Source organism: Triturus cristatus, chromosome 2_2 (assembly GCF_964204655.1).
Source record: "Triturus cristatus chromosome 2_2, aTriCri1.1, whole genome shotgun sequence".
NCBI classification, from domain to species: domain Eukaryota; kingdom Metazoa; phylum Chordata; class Amphibia; order Caudata; family Salamandridae; genus Triturus; species Triturus cristatus.
Window position 1 is genome coordinate 790657313 of NC_140582.1, and position 24055 is coordinate 790681367.

Below are 24055 nucleotides of genomic sequence, written 5' to 3' on the forward strand. Positions count from 1 at the left end.
GCCTACTGACATGCTGTTTTTCTGTTAAGACCTTGTAATTGTAAGGCACTCTTTTGAAATAAGAGGAACAAGAGGCGCGTTCATAGAACTAAGATCGGGTCAAGCAGACTAGAGTGTAACAATCATGACGCAAGGCCATTACATTGGGATGTATAAAATAATTTGAATCACCGTATTATGGAGATCATATGGCGCTTTGGGTGCAATATACATACTTTTTAGATACTATGTTTCCCACAAACCCACACCGCTGAAAGAAAAGGGACTGACGCACTGATTGAACTAATCAGGGAGTGACGTCCTTTTCACGTCCTCCCGTACGTGAAACGGGAAGAAACGATGACATTATTTAAAACGCCGCCACGAACAACACACAGCGGCGGGCGGTGTGTAATGAATAGGTATACCACGGTGCCTGATCTTTGACGAAGTAAGTGTTTGGTGAGAGTTGGAACGAATGGAGCAAAAGACGCTCGACGTATGAATGTAAAGGCTGCTGGTTGTGTCCGTATAGATAAAAACGAAACATCACTAAGATTCCGTTACCAATTGACTTTAAAAGTGAATACGCATTGTGTCGGTAGATTTCTAGAGGAACACCAGATAACCGAGGCTTGTTTCAGCAATTATGATTATGTTTTGACCCGCCAGCACTGGGCTTTCTGGGTGGATCATGGTAACAATATAAGAAGGATAGCTGTAGCACAAACTTGCACAATACTTGAGTTTCTTACCAATACAACACCGCAATCAATTGCGAAAATCCGACTAGGGAATATAGGTTTGAAACGAGCCACGATGTACGAAGATTGGTGATAATGAATGATTGAGGGGTCTACAAATATAACGCAACAATCCATTGTGAACAACTGACAATGAAATAGATCTTTGAAATTAGTCATGAGGTAGTAAGCATGGCAAAACTGAACGAACGGTAACTAATCATAAAGCAGATTAGGTAACGATCATTGTAACTTTGACAATATGTAGAATAGTTGTCCAGCTTCACCTTACAAAGTGACAGAGCGGTTGGTTGCCTCCAAGAAGTCGCAATCACTAACTGAAGATGTGTGTGTATATATATATATATATATATATATATATAAAAAATCTCTCCTGACAATGTCAGGGATAAATAAATTCATAGATGCAAAAAAACATATATAAAAAAACAATTTTTATCACATGAGAATATTTTTTCTTTTATCTTCAGTGTGTGACTACAAGATGGCACCTTAACACATGAGATCCGCATGGTGCTTAATAGCATCACACAGTAGGTGAGAATATTTCCCCTACTATAAATCCATATCGACATCCACCTTTGCATGATACAGCATTAAGATCTTAACCATGTGTGCAGGTGATTTTGGAACACAAGTGATCAGACATGTGTGCACACTTTGTATAAGACTGACACGTAGTTTATTTGAAACACTGTAAACAATGATTTGGCACTAAGACGAGAGTATAGTGAACACTTACTCGGTTTTAATCTGTACTAACGGGAAATGTTTATAGAAGAAAAATAATACTTTTTTTGAGGTAGTAAACTTGGTAATGCTGTGGAATTTCACAATAGTATTTACCCAATAATCACCCTCTTTGGAGGGTCCTTTCTGAGAAATACTACTAAGTGATTAATAAATGTTCACTTGAGTATATTCTGATCCTCAACACTGACCATGTCGTTGTATATCCCTTTCTCTCTTTTGTATCTTTTAGAAATACTACTAGATAAAAATAAGAAATTTAGTTGAGTGCAATAGGCCTCATTTATGTTATGCACATTAATTATCGCCTAACAGTAAGCAGGGACTTTTAAGAGTAGGCATTCTAGCCCTGAAGAAGGCCCCAGAACCGGACGGGCTCTTGTTGAGGGCCGAAACATGTTGACAGTATAGAGGGTACACTTGAAACAATCATTTCAAACAAACCCCACTATTTCACGGTTTTATTTTATACCACAGGTACCCTATGAATAAAATATAGCATTTTTGGGTATACCTGGAGGTATTTTTAAATATATATCCCCTATCTGGTTCCCTGCTTAACCAGGAAAACTTTATATAAGAACTCCCAGAACACCTTTGGTTGAGTCCGCCTAGGTAGTATCTACTTACCTAGGTGTGAAAAGACGCCTATGATGAAGCATGTCACTATTTAGTGAGTGAGGCGTCTTCTCCAATATCTGTGGATACTCAGTATATAAAGAGGTTACAGGACACACCAGTCTGTTGTAGGATCAACTGTTAAACAGCTGATTCTAGAGCACTGTATACCTGTGGTATAACCGCAATAACAGCAGTTGCTTCGAGTGATAACTTACCTGTCTATTTATCTGCTTACCTACCTGTCTATCTTTCTACCTGTCATTCTACCTCTTGGTCTGTCTACATACCTGTCGATTTACCTGTCGGTCTTTTACCTACCTGCCTATCTGTTTATTTTTTTGTCTATCTATCTATCTATGTTCGCAACTCCATGGGTCTATCTATCTGTCTATCTACGCAACCCTATTTATATTTATTTAGCAACCCTATCTATATCTATCTATCTTTAGATAGATAGATTACTTGGAACCTCCTGAGGCACAGCCGGGAGTAGACAGCAGGCAGCGCTTGGTCGCTTCATTTGTAAAACTTGTGGAATTGTTTTTAATAATCACTCACCCCTCTCCTTGCCACACGATCTTGGTGTGCAGGTATCCCCCAGCTCAGCTCTACGAAAGCTGGCAAGGGAAATCGCCGTCACACTCCATCTGCCTCCCCTCACGCCCAGACAGTGTCACGCCCACGCTGAGGCCACCCCCCTGCAACCAGTACAAAAGCACGCTGAATTACGAGCGCGATAGATAGATTACTTGGAACCTCCTGAGGCACAGCCGGGAGTACACAGCAGGCAGCGCTTGGTCGCTTCATTTGTAAAACTTGTGGAATTGTTTTTAATAATCACTCACCCCTCTCCTTGCCACACGATCTTGGTGTGCAGGTATCCCCCAGTTCAGCGCTACGAACGCTGGCAAGGGAAATCGCCGTCACACTCCATCTGCCTCCCCTCACGCCCAGACAGAGTCACGCCCACGCTGAGGCCACGCCCCTGCAACCAGTACAAAAGCGCGCTGAATTACGAGCGCGATAGATAGATTACTTGGAACCTCCTGAGGCACAGCCGGGAGTAGACAGCAGGCAGCGCTTGGTCGCTTCATTTGTAAAACTTGTGGAATTGTTTTTAATAATCACTCACCCCTCTCCTTGCCACACGATCTTGGTGTGCAGGTATCCCCCAGTTCAGCGCTACGAACGCTGGCAAGGGAAATCGCCGTCACACTCCATCTTCCTCCCCTCACGCCCAGACAGTGTCACGCCCACGCTGAGGCCACGCCCCTGCAACCAGTACAAAAGCGCGCTGAATTACGAGCGCGATAGATAGATTACTTGGAACCTCCTGAGGCACAGCCGGGAGTAGACAGCAGGCAGCGCTTGGTCGCTTCATTTGTAAAACTTGTGGAATTGTTTTTAATAATCACTCACCCCTCTCCTTGCCACACGATCTTGGTGTGCAGGTATCCCCCAGTTCAGCGCTACGAACGCTGGCAAGGGAAATCGCCGTCACACTCCATCTGCCTCCCCTCACGCCCAGACAGTGTCACGCCCAGGCCACGCCCCTCAGACTTCCCCTACACTATATAAATGTGTAGTTTCCGGAAGCGCAGCGGACGAGCGCAGCGGGCGCGACGATTGCGCGCCGAAGGCGTGCTTAAGGCAAGCTCGTCTGCGCTCGTCCGCGCCGAGTCCGGGCACAGGGCCGTTCCCCCTACCCCCCAGACTCCAAAACTTAGGCACTACAACGCTGAAATGTTACACAGTTTACGTCCTCCGGCCACGAACTGCTCGCGGCACCTCCTTTCAGCTGATGATATCCCCCAAACCTGTCCCAAGTGCAATTCACTTCTTAAACCTAAGCCCAAAGCCGATTTAACCCAGGACTATCATATGCTCCTGTTAAATTGTAGATCTCTGCCGAAACACAGGACAGAAATCTTCCTGTTATTAGACGAACTCATTCCGGATGTAGTTTTCCTGACAGAAACATGGCTTACCACAGACTCCGATCCTGCCTTAGTTAGTGCTCTCCCTCCTGGCTTCCAAATTATCCGGCAGGATCGCCCTGATGGGAGAGGCGGAGGCCTAGCTATTATCCATAAAGAACAGTATCAATGCCGTACCATCCCGGAAATCACTCCCGACTGTGAGAGTCTCGCTTTTAGTATTCATTTTTCCGCGAACAACTGCCTCTCTGGCTCTCTCATCTACCGTCCCCCAGGTCCCCTTAACAACTTTCACCTGCTTCTCCCTCAGACTGTTGCAGATCGCGTTAGTACCTCGTCCAACTTTATCTTGCTAGGTGACCTTAACCTTCACTTTGACTCAGTATCGGAACAGGTAGTCACCACATTGGCAGACGACCTAGCCGCGATACAACTTACTCAACACGTCAAATCCCACACCCACGTCAAGGGTCACCTACAGGACCCGGTCTTTAGCAACTGCTTAAACTTCACAGTCGACCTACCGTCCCCGCTCCCCTGGACAGATCACTTTCTGGTTCCCTTCACATGGACCACATCTAAGCCGTTGTCGGGAGGACTAACAACCAAATTCATCCGAGCTTGGTCCCGTCTTTCAATCACCGACTGGTCCGTGGAGCTCGCTTCCAATCAACCTCTTCTTAATAAGGACCCAGGCCTAGCCTACCAGGCCTATGCTGACTGGATCTCGCAAACTCTCGATAAAACCCTCCCAAAAAACAAAATCACGCTAAAACGCTCCCTTAAAACAGCTCCGTGGTACATGGAGTCTCTCAGGGACAGAAACGCCAGTGTAGGAAATACGAAAGACGCTGGCGTTTAGACTATTCTCCAGGTAGCAAAATCAGTTATCGAGAGTCAATCAACGAATACAAAGCGGAAGTCAAACTCGCCCAGGCCACTTATTTCTCCAATAAAATCCTCTTAGCCAAATCCAAACCCAGAGAAATCTTCCAGATTGTAAAAATACTAACCAAACCCCCTTCTAGTCTGCATGATACACAATCATCAACCCACTGTAATGATGTAGCCGAGTTCTTTCATCAAAAAATCAATAACATCTACTCCACTTTTCTTCCCAGTAATACCCCCTCCCCAACTCAGTCTAAAGCAGTCTTAACCATTTCCCTCCCTCAGCCTCATTTTACTCTGGACCACTTCCCTCTCCTGGATCTTCTCACCCTGGAAGCCATAGCCCGGAAAGTAAAAACTGGTTCCCCAGAAGATCCAGCCCCTCCAGACATTCTCATGTCTGTATCTTCAATCACACTGCCAATCATCAGAGATGTACTGAACGCTTCGATCATATCTGGCCGAGTTCCCCTACCATGGAAACAAGCCATGGTTCGTGCATTATTAAAAAAGCCTAACCTTGACCCGTCAGATCTCAGTAATTATCGGCCCATCTCCCTGCTCCCGTGGTTGAGAAAAATATTAGAAAAACACGTCAACTGTCACTTGGTAAATTTTTGGGAAAATGCCCAATTGCTAGACGCCACCCAGACGGGCTTCAGACCTAAACATGGGACTGAGACCGCCCTCCTCATGGTCATGGAGGAATCCAGAAAAATCCTGGACCGGGGAGGATCAGTGGCAGTGATCCTCCTCGACCTCAGTGCAGCCTTCGACACGGTCAGCCATGACACCTTGTTACATCGGCTGTCCAGCGTCGGAGTTAAGAACAAAGCCTGGCTTTGGTTCAAATCTTTTTTGGAGGATAGATCCTTCCGAGTCTTTGACGGCGAGGCCGTCTCTACCAGCAGATCTCTGGGGTGTGGAGTCCCTCAGGGCTCCTCCCTAAGTCCCGGACTTTTCAACATCTATATGAGGCCACTGGCTGATGTCGTCCGCCCATTTGGGATTAAGATCATCTCCTACGCGGACGACACACAGCTGGTGGTCTCACTGGCACAGGGAGGCAATCCCCCGGTGTCAGGCGGACTTAGAGACTGCCTAACTGAAGTAAAAAACTGGATGTCTTCATCTTCCCTTAAACTGAATGGGGACAAAACGGAGCTGATGCTCCTGGGCCCCTCCGACCCCCTTCTTTTTAATTGCCTGTGGCCCTCCGACCTAGGCCCCCTCCAGCACCTAAAGACAACATCAAAAGCCTTGGGGTATGGCTGGACAGTTCCCTTTCATTTAAGACCCAAGCCACCAAGCTCTCGGCAACCTGTTTTGGCCTCCTCAAAATGCTTAAAAAAATCCTGCCTCTTCTTCCAATGGAAGCCAAACAGGTAGTCATTCAGGGTCTGATACAGTCCCGCCTTGATTTTAATAATGTGTTATACCTTGGTGCCCCAGATTACACCCTACGCAGACTTCAGATAGTGCAGAACTGCGCGGCCCGCCTACTACTTGAACTCCCTCGCAGTCACCCTGTGAGGGCCGGTCTGGTCAAACTGCACTGGCTGCCAATTCGACAAAGAATTTATTTTAAAGGCATGTGCATTGCTCATCAGTCCTTCTGGGACACAGGCCCCATGATCACTCGCGATCTAGTTACCCACTACACACCCACCAGAAACCTCCGCTCCAGTCAAACCTTTCTGGCGACACCCTTGAGAATAAAAAAGACCAGGTCAGGCGGCAGGTCGTTCACATACAACACTGTTAAGTTCTGGAATACTCTTCCTTTGCATCTCAGAGCTAACTCCAACCTCACGTCCTTCCGTAAAGAGCTAAAAACCTTCCTTTTCAACCATTCCTACTAGTCTCTCTCAGCCACCTTATTAGGTTCCTTCTAATATCATCTAGCGCTTGGACGCCCCTGGGCAGCAATTCGTGCTCTATAAATGCACATCTATTCTATTCTATTCTATTCTTTACAACCCTATCTATCTGTATGTCTACCTATCTACTAGTCAGATCTGTGTATCTATCTACCTACCTGTCTGTCTAGCTGTCTACTTGTAGGTCTATCTAACTACCCATCTGTCTATCTACCCAGTGTACCAACTTATCTATCTACCTTTAAATCTGCCTACCTGCCTGTCGGTCAGTCTTCTATCTATCTATCTATCTGTTTTTGAAACTCTGTCGGTTTAGCTCCGTATATGTATCTTTGTATGCAGCCCTATTCATCTGTCTATCTTAGCAACCCTAAGTATCTCTTCTAGAGTAAGTAATGTAAGTCTTCTAGACTTCACCCCGACCTCTAGAAGAGATCGATGAGGCTCTGTTGCTTGAGTCGATTCCTGCATTCACCCCGACCTCTGGAGGAGGTCGATGAGGCTTCTGTACCCTGCCTCCACTCCGACCGTACCCAAGGGTCAGACGAGGCTTGATGGCCTAATCGGCTCCTTGCTACCGCACAACACCCTGATGGAGCTAATGGAGCGCTATGCCCGGACCTACACATGGTCCTCTCTTGTTCTGATCCTTGCCTCCACTCTGACCTCTTGAGGGGCTTGGTGAGGCTTCCATACCCTGCCTCTACTCCGACCGCTTGAGCTGTTCTTGCTCCACTCCATCCGTTTTAAGGCCCTGACGAGGCTCAATGATTATATTGGAGCATTATTGTCGCACAACACCACACTCTACTGGATTCTGAGCCCACCTACCCTTTGGCACTTTCTTATGCCCTTTGGCTGCCTCTCTGTCCTTAGCGACCTTGGCGATCCTCCCCCTTTTTCAGGTGGTACCAGCCAGACCCAGACTGCCACTCAGATCTTGTTCACTTCTACCCCGATTGTCTGATTGACTGTTTGGCCCCCTCATCTCTAGCGAACTTTGCCAACCCCCTCCTAAAGCTGGTGTAGCGGGCTGAGACTTGACTGGAGATGTACCGCCGTACAGCCCCTGACACCGACGATAGATAGACGACCTCATTCTACTTTCTTTTTCTTTCTTTATTTTTATTGCCAACTTCATCAGCAGAAAACTACTCCTAAAAATGATGATGTTCTGCCAGTTTCAAAATGGTGATTATCCTCCAGACACCACACCCTAAAATGGCTAACATCATGTCCGTGCAATAAGGCCAGGATGTGTGATTCCTCCCGACCCCTGTGATCTCTCCATTAACGAGCCCGACCACGCCCTTCCCGGCGCTTATGCTGCTTCAGCCCTGATGGAATCTGCGAGCCTTCTCTAATGCAGATCTTACCGACCTGGACCAGAATGACATAAAAATCCTGTTTAATTCTGTACCATATGAGAACTAAAAGTGTTTTTGAGTGATTTTTAAAGACGCCCTCCATACGTACTGATACCCATCCCTGCCACCGATCAACCACCGACACCGGCTAACGGCATGGCTACGCAGTTAGTCCAGGGTGAGTGACTTCTCCCCACCGCCCATGACCTCTCTGCCAACAAGCCTGATCACACCCTCCCTGATTACTAGGCCGCTTCATCCGTAGCGGCATTGACGAGCCTCCTCTAATACAGATGCTACCGACTGAGGCTCTACTGGCACCGTTCCACTGATCATCAACCAACAACGACTGGCGGCGTCCCTCCAATCACCCACTGACACCAATGCCTTACCAACGGTGCCCCCCCTTGCTTGCGAAGTCCTTTGAATCGCATCAAATCGCCGCTCGAGTTCTCCTGTTCTGAAACAGCACCCTAATACTCCGCGCCCTGCCGCAGTGCTGCCCTCAGCCCCTCCGCTCAGTTTTAGAACACTAATTTCCTGATGGTGATCTACTAGGCCCACCAATGTAATTTTTAATATAATCTATGCCTGTGAAATGTTTTTGTAATTTATTGTCCTACACTCACACTTATTGCCAACTCCCTTTCTACATTTACATTCGATCTCTCACTCTTATCTCGCTCTCTTACTACTATTCCCTCCAGGGTACCCCCCTCCCCTCACCCTGCCTCATAATATACCTCCCCCCATTAAACTGATCTTCCCCTCCTATGCTCCTCCCCCGGATTCTTCACCCCCCGCCCTACTCCATCATTGCCCCCCTTGCTTTCTTCCACCCCTTTCCATCACACTACTGACCCAACATGCCCCTCCTCAACCACGTTCCCAATTCCCATGACTCTGCTCTCTCCAAACATGGCCCCAACTCATGGACCATTCATTACACAGACATTTTTTAAACACCAACTACTCATCCAACACCCTGAAACACTTATTGTTGATAACTACCTCATCCTCACCTCCCCCATAAAAACTGACTACATCTTTTACTCCAAGCGCCCCTCCAAATGGAAAAGCATCTTCCTACGACATCTACCAGTCCCTAACTCAACTAAAATTCCTTATGGATTTAAATTATCTACTACTCCCTCTCCAGCTTTCCTAGGCGAAATTGACATCTCCATTTTCAAAATGGGTAACATCCTCATACAAGCCACTGAATCCCACCTCAACTTCTTTGAACACCATTTCAACACCTTGTCTCTCCAACTATACAAAACTATTCCTAAACCACCGTCTACCCAACCACACAACACCCTTTCATTCTCTCCCAACCCTTCTACCCCACTTTCCCCCAGACATCCTAATAGCTAATGCCATCTTCCAAACACTAGCATCCAAGCATTCTCTCCCCCAACAACCCTCCCTCTTCCTTACATCTCACTGCACACCCCCTCCCCCAAACCTGCATGTACTCTAACGACCAGTTCTCTCCAACCCTTAATACTACTTACATCCCCCCTCCTTCCTCCCTGCCCCTCCACCTTAAATCCCTGCCCCTCTCCCACCCTGAATCTCTCAGTATGTCCTCGCCGTCCCCATCATCTCCCTCACTAAACCCATTATCTCCCTCTATGAATTACACACAACCCCTGAACCTTGATGCGATCTCATGCCCTTTTAACATCTCAAACCACATCACCTGAGGCCATAAATCTCCTGACCCCACCACGCCACTCCCCACGCCCGACAGCCTTAGTACTACTCATAACCTCCCTACTGACCTCTCACACCCTCCACACGACAAACCTCCCTCTGCGATAAACACAGAACATTCACTATCCCCCTCCTCCTCCCCAACTGTGTTCCCTCTTACTTTAATAACCAAGATTCTACACAACATTGAACGCAATCTCTCCACATTGACGATGGAATTCACTCGACTTAGAGAGGATTTTAATTCCCTCAGCTCAAGAACCCTCCTCAATCGGTCAAATTCCCTATACTCTGGCCTAAAAATTCCCACTACCTACAAACATTGGAAAACTACTCCTCTCCGCTGTCGTATTCATAGGCCTCACCGCACCTCGAGCCATCTCTCTCCTTCCGAACTAATTGAACTATGCAACTCTTACCACCCTAGTTCTTCAATTAACAATCCTCCCCTCCCCTACTTTAACATCCCCGTTATTCTGGGGACTAGTAGAATCCCCTCCCCTCCCGTCTCCCCCGTCTCCCCACCTCAACTCACTACTATCCATTTTTGCCCACCCCCCAAAAGCAACCCTAAACCCCTCGCCTGCATGCTTGTGAACTGTCGTTCTGCTGTCCGACATGCGACTGAAATTTCTGAAACCATACTAAGTGAAGCCATTGACATCGCCTTCCTCACGGAAACCTGGCTCAATGACCACTCAACGAGCATTATTGACTTACTCTCCCCACCTGGATGCTGAGGAACTTTCCGAACTTCTGACACAATCGTCAATATCTAACTCTAAAAATCTCTTCCTTGGAGGTCTTAACCTCCACTGGAATGATATCGATGATCTCACTATCACCCTCCTTACCAATCTTCTTGAGATTAATGACCTCGGACAACTGTGCCAGGCCCCAACCCACACCAAAGGAACCATTCTTGACGACATTATTACCAATACTGATTTGGCCCTCCTGTCCAACATCATCCCCATCGACTGGTCTGACCACCATCTCACACTGTTCACCATCGCTACCACGGCCCCTCCCCACTAAAAACATTAAACCTATGAAATGGACCAGAAATCTAAATCTTATCCCCCCTGGAGAACTGGAGTCTAAACTCCAAGCTCAACTTCTTCTCACTCCTCTCTCCCAAAACGCAAATGAGCTTAAATATACTTTAATAAAACTGTCACTGAGGTCTTAGACTAAATGGCCCACCTAAATTAAAAAATCAAAGAAATATCCCATCCAAATCATGGTTTAACTCAGAGCTCAACAACGAAAGACGCTAACTAAGCCTGGTGGAAAGAACATGAAGACAGCATCCTTCTCCCTCACATCTGGCACTCCTCAGATTGGCTAGATCTACATACACAAAACATATCTTTAATGAAAAGGCATCCTGCTTCCGTACACAACTTGAGTGGGCCAAAAATAGACCCAGAGACCTGTTCAACATTGTTAGTTACCAAACTTCCACCACCCCTTCCAAGCCAAAGGCCTCAACTGCTAGATGCAAAGAAATTGCCAACATTTTCTCGGAAAAAATCGCCAATCTTTCTTTTTAACTCAGATCCCAACTAACTCCCAACATACTGCTGACATCACACCAAAAGCTCATACCTTACTTTCCACATCCCCTGATTACGCCTCACATTTGCCCGCTACTACACCTTCCCTAACTACTCCCCATCCTTACACACTACTACATCCCCCCTTGACTACTCCCCACACTTACCCACAACTACACCTCTCGAAACCAACCACTCTAACTCACAACTAAAAAACAATGCCTCCTGGCATAATTTCCACCCTGTAACTGAACTTGATGTCTTTAACATCATCGCAAAACTTAAACCGTCTTCTCACACTAAAGACCCCCTCCCTTCTGACCTTGTCCAAGACCTAAAGCACATCATTGCCCTATTTTGGAACACTATCATCAACACCTCATTTGCCACGGGGTGTGTCCCTATCTCCCTCCAACTTGGACAAATCAATCCCACCATTAAAAACCCTAATGCCGACCCTAATGACCTAAATAATCTCCGCCCCATCTCTAATTTCCCCCTTCTTTCCAAAGCCCTCGAAAAATGTGCCCTGCTCCAATTAGACAAACACATTGAAAATTTTAAATTACTAGACACCTTACAATCAGGCTTCAGGAAAGGCTGCAGTACCGAAACTGCTATGCTAAACATAGTTGATGACATTCACCACTCCCTCGATAATGGCGAGACCTCCCTACTTATCCTCCTCGATCTCTCCGTAGCGTTTGACACAGTTAACGACTCTGCCCTACTTAATGTACCCGGAGATCGCTTTGGCCTCATTGGGCATGTCCATAAATGGTTTGTCTCTTATCTCCAACACCGAACACAGCAAATCAAAATCCACGACTGCCTATCTAAACCCACACCGGTCTCTCTTAGGGGTCCCCCAGGGATCTATTCTCTCTCCCTCTCTTTTCAACCTCTTTATGGAACCCCCTCACCCTCATTCTAAAACAAGGTGGAATCAACTACCACCTCTATGCCGATGACACCCAACTCTACTATAAGATTAAATCCCACTCGGATGTCCTATACCTTAACAACACCCTGACTAAGATCCAATCCTGGTTCCATTCAAAGCATCTCAAACTCAACCCTAAAAAAACTGAAATCATTCTCTTCTCCCCTAAAAACAACCCTCTCCCCATCCAAACTTGGATCCCGACTTCAATGCCCTCAACTGTTCACTCTCCCTGTCCAACTCAGTAAAATCTCTTGGTATCACCATCGATAATAAACTTACCCTCAACGTTCACATAAAAAATTTGGCTAAAGGAGCCCTCTTCACTCTCCGTCATCTCAAGAAAATTAAACCCTTTATCCCCACTCAAATCTGTGCTTAACTTTGCAGCCAGGCTCATCACTGACTGCAAAAGTTTCGACCACATCTCCCCAGTCCTTAAAAGTCTTAAATGGCTTCCCATCAAAGGCAGATCCTCCTACAAGACTGCTTGCATTACACACAAAGCCCTCCATCAAAATACCCCGCTGTACCTCTCCAATAAACTCAGCAAAGCGGGCTGCTCTTGGCTGATGAGAAGCACCAACGCTCTCCTCCTCGCCCCACCCCTGCTAAAAAAAAAACACACACAATCTCGCTCCTTTTACGGAAATGCGCCAAACATCTAGAATGCCCTTCCCAAAGACCTGCAATGTAACCCTTCCTACATCAGCTTTAAAAAAGACCTTAAAACACACCCCCTCAATAAATATTGGGGGTTATAATCCTATGCCCCATATTCCCCCTACCCCTCCACCATCTAGGTTCCCTCTACCCTCCTACTGTCTCCCTCCCTCCCCTCCCTCTATATTCCACTGGCTCTATTTGCTCCCTTCCCCACTGCTCTCCGCTGCTCCTTCTCCCAGTCCTTCCCACCTCTCCCATACCCCCTCCCCATCCAAATTACCCCCTTCCCCACCTGTCTCCCACCTCCCTATTCACGTCCAACTACTTACTTCCTGTATCCCTTTATGCCTAACTCCATCTCATATCATAAAACATAATCTGTTCCCCCTTATCCATCTTTTTATATGTATATAGCTCTTGCTCTATCTATCTGTTAATCGGATCTGTGTAAACACTAGCTGTATCTCTTATGTTAAACTGTTGGTATTCAATGCTTTTGAAATATTGTCTTTTGCTGTGACTATCTTAATACTCATGTAAAGCTCTCTGATTCCTTCGGGTCTAGCCAGTGCTATATAAATCCTTTAAAATAAAAAATAAATAAATACAAATCTCTAATCACTCTTTTGAACCCTGTCTATCTCTTAGCAAATCTGCCTTAGCAAATCTTTCCATCTCTCTATCTATCTGTCTGTATTTCCAAACCTCTCTGTCTGTCTGTAATAATGACTTACAAAAAAATTACAAAAAAGCATTTGCAAAGGCTTTACTTAGGTTTGATGTTAGCTAAGACATTTTGGGGCAGATTTATGAGCCCCTTGCGCCACTTTTGCGTCACTTTTAACATGGGAAAAGTGACGCAAAAGTGGCGCAAGGGGCTCATAAATCTGCCCCTTTGATTTTACTAAAATCATGTGTATAATATAGTATAGCTATAGGGGTTTTAGTCAGACTTCCTCCATTAATCTATCGAGGTGTATTAGAAATTCATCATTTTGCCCTGTTCAACCCATTTTTTGCTGAATGATATTGGTGGTAACTTACTCGGACTGTACCCTGGGCTCTGCTAACCAGGCCTAGGGCCAGTGCGATGTTTGAAAAGATACATGTAATAGAGTTTACACTTACAGTAGGCAATGGTGGACCCTATAAGTCCCTATTAGATAATAGGGCCAGAGAGTGCAATCTACCTATAAGTCCCAAGTATATAATAGGGCAAGGAGGTTTAGAGGCCCAGCGGATTTCCTGCACTTGCATATGTGCACAGTTGTGTGCCTGCTGTCCTTTTAAAGGCAGTCCTGCTTTGCAGACTGTCTTTAAAAGCAAATTGGGTGCAAATTCGACTTTGGTGGTATGGACACTTTAAAAGCGATAATCTACATTATATGTACATATTAAGCACCCCAGGGTCTCCCCTCGGTGTCCCGGGGGGTAGGGGGGTGCATGTAACTATAAGCAGGGACCTTTTAAAAGATGTTTTATATGCCCTGGCGAGGAAATAATGGTCCATTTCATGTTTCCCCATTCTAGATACTTACCTCCATAGGCTAACTTTGCATTAATTTATTTAGGTATAACTATTGCTAGGAAAGAAGATAAATTATCATTCAAGGACTTAAAAGATTGGTATTAATAAAGTCAACAACTTGCCACTGTTGAATTTATCATACCTAGTATAGAAGAGAAGTTATAGAATGTTCTCCTCTGTAAGCCAAAATCCAGCCTTCTAGTTGTCTTTGCTGATCGTTCAGCCTTAACTGGCTTAGCCAGGCTGCTTTGATTAGGTGGTAAGTGGCCTGGCCAGAGCAGAGGTTATCTGATGGAGAGAGCTCTGGAGCTGAGAAGGATAGGTCATAAAGAGGGGGGCTAGGTAAATCAAACTGAGCTCAAATAGATAGCAGATCAGTAAGGAATGCCAGGCGTACCTACCCCACATCCTGTGCCCCAGCCAGATGGAAGGTATTGGAAATGGCCCTTTTTGCAGGGTTATCCCCAGACGTTTTGGTCCATTTTCCTATTTTTCCTGACCTATTTTTGTTGGCTTAGGACTCTGGGCAATTTACCACAGCTATTCAGTGCTAAAGTGCATATGCTCTCTGTGTAAATTGTTACTAGGATTAGTTATCCATGATGAGCATATTTGATTTACTGGTAAGTCCCTAGTAAAGTGTACTGAGTGTGCCAGGGCCTGTAAATCAAATGCTACTAGTGGACTTGCAGCACTGATTGTGCTACCCGCACAAGTAGCCATTTCAAATGTGACTCAGACCTGCCACTGCAGTGTCTGAACGCGCAGTTTTTAACTGTCGACCTGGCAAGTGCACCCACTTGCCAGGCCCAAACCTTCCCTTCTCTTACATGTAAAGCACCCCTCAGATAGGCCCAAGGTACCCCCATGGGCAGGGTGCAGTGTATGTGAAGGGTAAGACGTACTGGTGTGTGTGACATGTCCTGATAGTATAATACTGTGTATTTCGTATTTCACCATTGAAAGGCTATCTGACCCATAGGCTAACATGGGAGTTACTTTGTAACATTTTACAAGTATAGCTTTCCATTGGGACAAGACAGAGAAATGGAGTTTAGGATATCTGAACTCAGAATTTAATTGCACATCTTTTTAGAGAGATGATTTTTAAATTTTAAGTTTGAAAATGCAACTTTTAGAAAGTAGTCATTTTCTTGTTTAACCATTCTGTGTGCCTCTGCTGCTTGTGTATTGACTGTCTGGTTTTAGAGTGACAGGAGCTGGGGATGTGCATTCACTGTAGACAGCCACCGGGAGAGGGGGAGTTGAGGTGTGTCCTGCCTTTCCTGGATGGCTCAGAGCTGAGCTGAATAGACCTTGGCTGTATTTGGAGTAGTGGGAGGAGTTTTCCTTGCACCTAAATAGGCCCTGTCTCTTGTGCACAATGCTGTCTCCTCCTCCTGCCAGGAAGCTGGACCAGAGAGGACATAACTAATTTGGACTGAGCTGAGAGACGTTTGCCAAAAGAGAACAAAGGAAAATGTGGTATAAATATTGGGGCCCATACTCCAGACTTTAGAATACTTCTGGTCTCAAGAGGAACCTCTGCCAAGGAGGAGAGCTGGAGTAGCTGAAGGAGGAACCCTGCCCCATTGCTGCTTGGATGCTTTGCTGGGTTGGCCTGCAGTGGCTGATTCTGCCAAGGAGAGGACAAAGGACTGGACTTTGCAGTGTGTTGTCCTCTTGTGAAGTGTCTCCAAGAGCTTATGTGTGCTTGCCTCCTGTTAAGAAGTCTCAGAGACACAAAATACTTCCTGCAACTCTGCTAGTGTTACTGGACTCTGCCATCTGTGAGTCTTACCCTTGCCTGAGGTGCCTCCCTCCAGTCAAAGGGCCTCAGCAGTGGGTTTTGCAGCCGATCTCTGTAAGAACCAGAGGAAAACAACACTAAGCCTCGCAAAGCCTCGCCGAGTCCCGCCGCACAGCTGCAAACTCCTTGGAACTGACGCCAGACGACACAATGCCTCGCTGAGTCCCTTCGTACAGCTGCGCACTCCTCAGAACCGACGCCAGATGACACAAATCCCTGTGAAGCCTCACAGCGCACGCCCCAGCACAGATGCCGGACGACGCAAAGCCTCGCAAAGCGACACCTCACCTCCGGTGTGCAACGCATCGCACCTGGGCACCAAATCTACCACAACACCAGGGTCGCAGTAAGAAACCGACGCATCACCTCCCCACACAGTAAGAAACCAACGCAGCACCTCCTCTCCAGTAAGGATCCCATACATTACCTGCCCTGCGGGGTAGTAACGAACCAACGTATCACCTCTCTTGTAGCAAGTAACCGACACATCACCTTCCCTGCGTGTAAGGAACTGACGCATCTCCTTCCCTGCGGCTGTTTTTGCTTGTGGTTTTTGACGCATCCCAGATACTTTGTGTTGAAAGTGACGCATCCATAGTTTGCTATGGACAGAACTGTTTTTACATTTTAAAAGTCATATTTTGATAAATGTGCGGTGGATTCTTGTTGTTTTGGTCTTGTTTGTTGCAGATAACGATTTCCTATTTGTCTAAACTAGTGTGGTGTTCATTTGTAGTGTTTTCACTGTGTTACTGTATGTGTGCACAAATGCTTTACACATCACCTCTGAGATAAGCCTGCCTGTTCATGCCAAGCTACAAAGGGGTTGAGCAGGGGTTGTCTGAGGGCGTAATTCCCTTATCCTGACTAGAAGCAAGGGTCACTACTTAGACAAAGGTGCCAACCATTGCCAACTAGAGAGCCCCATTTCTAACAGCAGGCTTAGGACAGAAATTTGCAGGGATCATGGGGAGGAGAGCTAATGGAAATGAGCCACACTGTGGGTTGGTTGTAGCCAGCTCTTATTTTGCTGGAGACAAATGCTCCTATTTGATTTTGGAAGTGCAGTGCTTTGTGGGACAAGAAGATGCCACACTTTGGAGTAGATTGTCAAGCTTTTGTGTGGCACCCAGCATCTCATTGGACAGAGGTGCCCCCATGCTTGTTGCCACAAAACACTGAATAAATATGTGAGCGATGCATAGTTTCTAACATGTGCTGCCTTAAACTACAAGGAGAAGAAGGACTGCCCTGCTGGAATCTGGATCTGCACCCAAAGGCCTGCACTCTGAATGACTATGCCTGCTGCACACTATGGTAATACAGCCCTGGGACCTTGCTTCAAGAAGGATAAAGGAGTGGACTTCCTGCAAGCTACAGGTTAACGGAGCCCACCTGTATCATCTCCACCAAGAGTTTCCATCCTGGAAACTGCGTTCAGTAGACTTTTAAGGATTTGGCCAGGTGGATTGTGGGAATTGTCGTCCAGACATTTCAGAGACCACCTAGGAGATTCCAGACCTTTGGATTGGTGATTTGGAAACTTTGAACCTACCAGGAGACCACCAGGAAATACCGCCTGAAGTTTAGAAAACTTTGGAGAACTTGTGTGAAAAAGCTCCATGAGGTGACTGACCCTACGGCAAGAGTAAAGCTGAATACCTTCCACCGCGACCCCGCCAGGATTTCAGGTTCACTCCAGAGCTCCAGACTTGACCAGGGTCTCATAGAAAGTTAAGCTGGCGAACTATTGAGGGTTGGGCGACATCGGAAGTAAAAGCTACAGAAAAGTTTCTAAGTGCAAAGGTAAAATTTTGACCAGGACATCCAACTTAGTGTATCCGCCTATGGCTCCCCAGCAGTTGGCCTCAAACTTTGACTTTGCCCTGGTCAAGCGTGACCATATGTCCCAGAGTGGTGTTATATGTGTTTAAGCACTATACAGTGGTTAATCTTTAAAAATTCATATCTCCGAGTCCCTATATTAGTTGTTTTGATGTGTATTTGTTTATAAAAATATTTCCTATTTTTATAAATTTGTGTGGGATTTTATTGTGTGCTGTAACTTACTGATTTACTGTATTGGTGTTCTTAAATGCTTTACACTACTGTCTCCTAAGTTAGGCCTGACTGCTCATTGTCAGCTACCAAGGGTTGGGCAAAGGGCTAATTTATTGGGACCTTTACTCAACTCTATATTGTGTTGGTGGCCTTATTACTAGTGGTAGGTGCATACTTACCCCTACCAATAAGCCACTTTCCAACACAGTGTCATTCACATTTTCTTTCACCCACTCCAGCATGCATCATGGGGCAGTGGATCAGTCTACTACAGCCATCGGATAACTTCACTGTGAGTTGCGGCGTGCTGCCCTTTCACAAGTAGCACACACTAACAATAAAATGTTGCCAAAACCGTGAGCAAACAAAATAAGTTAGTGTCAAAAGGCTGACGGCCAACACCAGACCTATCAACTTTGTCAATCCTTGTTTGGACAGCAGACAAGTTCTTTTTTTCTCTATGGCAAGTTCTAATCTAGGCATTAACAGTAAAAAAAGATACTAAAGAATATCTCTTTCTTCTACATTGTTCGCCTGTTTGACAGAAGTGAATTGGCAGCAATGTATTTATTTATTCCCAGGCTGGCACATATGCCTGCTGAGGGTTAGTCCCCTGACTCATCTGCTTTCGAGGTGCATTCCCAAGCTTTTGTGCCCTTTCCTGTTATATTTTTTCTCTTTCATTTGTCCTCCACTGCATCTGAAAGCTCTTTTTCTGCTGCTCACTTAAGGTCTGGTTAGAGTTGCACTGTCAAACCAGGCTCATAAAGGGTAAAACTTAATCCAAATCCATGTTGAGAAAAATCTCTGAACATGAAAATACATGGACAATGTTACAAGGCTATCAGATCTATATACAGGAGGGCCATCACATTTTTCTGGAATAAAATCTAACACAAATCCCCAAAATAAACGTTTGATATAATATTGGGAAGTTACACTGTTATTTTGTTGTTGTTATTTTACCTTTTCAATGTTTTAGTCAAAATGTTAATCCTTGGTTGTTTTTTTAGACTTCCACTTTATTTTATGTAATTATTATCATCCACAAATTTTCTTTCCTGTTTTGAATTTGTTCATTTATTTTAATGTTTTAAGTATATTTATGTGTATGTTATTTTTAAAACGCAAAGCTAGCCAAGATATGCTGCGCCGTGTGGGAGGACCCTATTCAGTGCCATTGTGGAGTCTGGGTCCCATCATCCACATGTGAGAGAGCAAGTGCGTAAACAACAGTTCTGAGGTCACTATTTGGAAGAAACAGTTTGACTTTCTTTGGAAGAGAGAGCTAGTACCAGGTCCTCTTTGCTTTTTAGGTCTCGGCTAGCGAAGGCTGCGCTTGCGCAGTCTCGCTCGCGAGAGATAATGACTTGGAGAAGAGGGGCTTGAACCCGCCCCTCTTCTCCCCTGTTCTCCATTGGCTGGCCTCGTAAATGCTGGCCAGCCACTGGAGAAGAGGTCAGTCACTCCGATTAGGCCCCGTCCTTTTTGGATCGGGGGGCGTGTTTTTGCGAAAAGTCTCAGGGAGGAGACAACAGCAAAACACGCCCCCGAATCCGAAAAGGACGCTGCCTTTCTCCGAGGCATTTCTGCCATGCCTCGGAGAAAGGCGGTGGTGTCCCGGCGTTGCTCCCTCACCTGATCTCCTTGTTCAAGAGGCCTGTGGCTTCTCTACCGAGGCATGTAGAGTCTCCAATCACCGGAAAAACCCCAGTCGCTGCGGAACCCGTATTTTTCCCGCCGAGGCTGCGAGAGTAGATGTTTTTCTTTCCTCAGAAAGTGGCCCCGGAGGAAGAGTCCTTTATACTCCGCTTTGGCGCCACGTGTCTTTTCTATCTCACAAAGGCACCTGTGGGAGAGCGGCGTCAAGGAATAATGTTTCCTGCAGATAACCAAAGCAAGAGCTGATAATCGCCCTGCAGCCCCACCGCTTGATCACTTTTAGAAAGGCCAAAGCATGGTGCTGAATTTCCAATCGGGTAGGGAGAGAGAGAGGGAAGAAACACTCGGCGCCAAATCCTGCTGCGCGGGTTTGCTTTTGAACAAAAGTGTTGTTAATTTCCCGATTGATGTTTATGAATGGCGGCCATGTTGCGGGATTTTCACATGTGTCTGACTGAGCCTTGTTTTGCTGCGGCGGCCCCTCGGCTGATTGTCGCGCTTGGTTTGGACAAATCTTTCACCTTCTCCTCGTTCTCCTGCTCTTTCATTCCCTCCCCATTCACTTCTCCCTCCTCTCTCTTGTCTCCTTCTCGCAGTCTCTCTTTTTCTCTTGCTTCCCTTGCTCGATCCATTTGATTCTTTTCCTCCTCTCCTTTTCTCTCCCTCTCCTCCTATATTTCCCTTCTCTTTCTCTGTCTCTCTTCCCCCCTCCTCCCAGCGAGCCTGTTATTTTCATTATTGTTTTTTTAGCTCTGTGAAGTCGCACCGATTAATGAGCGATTTTATACCCTCCGTATCTCCAGTGAAACCGAGCGCGCACGGCGTTGTGCATTCTCGCCCCTCTCGTTCAGCCGTGTCATCGTTTTTCACTACAAACAGCCGTAATGAGTCTGCCCGGGACATAAAAAGGCAGCGTAAGCTTTATTCACCCGGTTATCGAAAGTGAATGGCATGGTTCAAACAGCCGTGGGCACCAGGGATTATAAATAAACAAGTCTCACGCATCTTTTGAGAGCATTTGCTCTGGGCGTGAGCGTACTTATAGAACTAATAGCCCTTTACTTGCATCAGGTATTTCATATAAAGATGACAGGCCTCGAGGGGCAGCGCGGGGCTGCAGAGAGAACATTTTTATTGCAGCAGGAGCAGGATGGTGTGTGGGGGTACCCCGGGAGACCGGTTTAGTCGGGACACAGAAGAGACGAGGAGCTGAAACACTACTAGACAGCACATTGTCGTTTTTCACATTTAGAATTTCAAGCAGGGCACAGAGTGATGTGCCCCAGATCACACGACTGGTTGGTCTAGTGCTGGAGCTGGGATTGTTACGCAGGGCGCCAGATTGAAACTGAGGTCCGGGCAGTAGTTTTGCCAGAGAACACATGTTTTCCCTGGGAAGGAGATTCTCAGTGACACATTGTTAAATCCCTTATCACATCACCAATCTTCACGTTTCCCTCTTTTAATATGTTCCTCAGAACGTGTTCCCTTTTTGTGGCGAGGGCTCATTGCGTGCTTCAGGGCGCCTCGTCGCGTTACCCCAATCCAGCAATCCTGTAATGTCTGGCATTGTTCAGGAATCTTAAACTCGAAGCTGCCACCAGGAAGCCATTTAACCCTCACTTCTTATGCGTGTCTCGCAGGCGCGCAACACCCATTGGACTCAAAGGGCTTCAGCCCCCCCCGTCGTGTGTGGCAGCCCGGGAGGAGACAGATTCCCGGCGCACACAAGGCCGCACCCGAGCACTTCACAGGTCTTTAAAAGACCATTTGGATGTTAATGAGGCCTCGCTGTTGTTTCACCCCTTCTAAGAGCCCCTGCAGCTCCATTCTGACTATTGCTTAAGGATTCAGCCCCCCCCCAAATTTTTTCTTAGCCCCCCCCCCCGAAATTTGGCTCTAGTTGCGCCTCTGGTGTCTCGTGTATATGTTTACTAAGAAGTCTTGTATAGCGCTGAGTTCAGGTATGCAGTCATTTTAGAGCGCTAAATTCGGCCACACATGCGCTAAGCAGTCCTCCCAATTTGGCTCTAGTTGCGCCTCTGGTGTCTCGTGTATATGTTTACTAATAAGTCTTGTATAGCGCTGAGTTCAGGTATGCAGTCATTTTAGAGCGCTAAATTCGGCCACACATGCGCTAAGCAGTCCTCCCACCCGCCAAACAGACTAGTAAACACACAGCCGTGTAACATGGCTACGTTTATTGAACACACATATGCTTGTTAAAGATGAAAATGGAGTTGATATTATCATTAAGAACTTAATTTACAATGCAACGGTCTCGGCATTGTTAAAGTTAGAGCTATTGGCATTGCTCATGACAATGCCGTTTCTTTAAATGTTTTAAAAACAAAAAACATAAGCAAAAATAATGTCATGAGCAATGCCAATAGCTCTAACTTTACCAATGCCGAGACCATTGCATTGTAAATGCTTGTTTTTATTCCTTGAGAGAAAGGTTGGTGCCTAGGGTGAATCCAACTGTATCTTGTTTGTTGTTTTTGACAAACAATAGGAATTCTGTCTTGGTTCAGTTAAGCTTCAGGTAGGCGCCGGACATCCAACTCTTGGTGATGTGCAAGCAGTGTTTGAGGCGTTGGATGCCTGTTGCAGAGAAGACTTTGAAGATGACAGAAGACAGTATGGAACCTGGTCTACTTCACATGTGAGAGGAATCTTTTGTGACATGAAGTTCCCATGTGAACAATCTGGTATTGGTTGGAAAGGCCGGAGGAGAATCAGTGAACTACATAGCTGGTGAATCTTATTTTGCGACTCAAGGGTGCAAGTAAAGAGTAAATATTGTATAGTGTTGTTTTTTCATGAAGGTGAATGTCCTAATTCAAAACATTTCACATTTATACATAGGATCCCAATGAAGATACTGAGTGGAATGATGTATTGCGTGACTTTGGGATCATTCCTCCAAAAAAAGAGGAAAAAGACGAAATTGAAGAAATGGTATTAAAATTACAAGCAGACGCAACAGGTAACAAAAAGAACATGTAAAACTGCTGCTTATACTGAAGTACTGCATTTCCAGGTACATATGTTACCATATAGTTTTTTTTCTTAATATTTCACTTACCCAGATAGACATATACCCATTGGAAAATTCATTTAACTCCAGAAAGAGGGTTAAATATTGAACTATCCTCAGGAATATACCATCCCAAGAAATCAGCATCCGGCTGTGTAACTGATGAGATGTTTTCATTGCAAGCTGATTTTAATTTAAAGTAAGGTGCAGACATTTTTGGGAACAGGACATCAAACATTTGTCAATTTCCACGCATACCCTATAAACACATTGTCGATTTCATCGTGATTTATCAGGAGAATGTCCTCGGCTGAAAGTATAGGAATGAAAAACCTACTTGCCAGTATCAAAATTACTAATGGGCCTTGATTCTGGCTGGCCTGTGTTTATAAGTCTTTTGTCATTCTCCAGAAATAGGTAATTTTCTCTCTTAATAATGTATACCTAGGGGCTGCTATACTGATTCAGACCCGCCAGGATTTTACTGCTTTTGGTGGCAAATCCTGGGCCCCAAAAAAGCAAAAATTGCCGCCCCGAAACCTCAAACTTCGCTGTATTTTTGCGATGGGCAGAAAATGGTCATGTCACAAAAATTCTGCACTTCCTGTGCTCCGTCACTACTGGAGACTGTGCGGCCGCAATCTGTAACCTTTCAGGCTCCAGCAGCACATACCCTGGAACCAAAGGCTGTCTGGTGACATGGAAAGCAGATAGGGATATGAAACCTGCTCTTTCTGGCATCAGATAACCTGTGTCACTTGTAGTGTGCAGGGCAGCGGGGGTTGAGGCAGTGGGGAGCATAAGAGTCAGAGTCTGGAGGAGGGGGGAGGGGGGAGTAGGCGGACCAGATGGGTATGGAAGGACTCAGGAGGGGGCAA

At 45.9% G+C, this 24055-nt stretch overlaps 1 protein-coding gene across 1 annotated transcript in view; it reads left to right on the forward strand.

The window, feature by feature from the left end:
* Positions 1–326: 326 nt before the first annotated feature.
* PDCL2 (phosducin like 2) overlaps positions 327–24055 on the forward strand; it is a 287508-nt gene continuing 263779 nt past the window's right edge. The window contains exons 1-2 of the mRNA XM_085642073.1: positions 327–430; positions 23006–23126. Of these exons, the coding sequence (XP_085498199.1) occupies positions 23096–23126 (31 nt within the window). The 5' untranslated portion in view covers positions 327–430; positions 23006–23095. The remainder of the gene's footprint in view (positions 431–23005; positions 23127–24055) is intronic.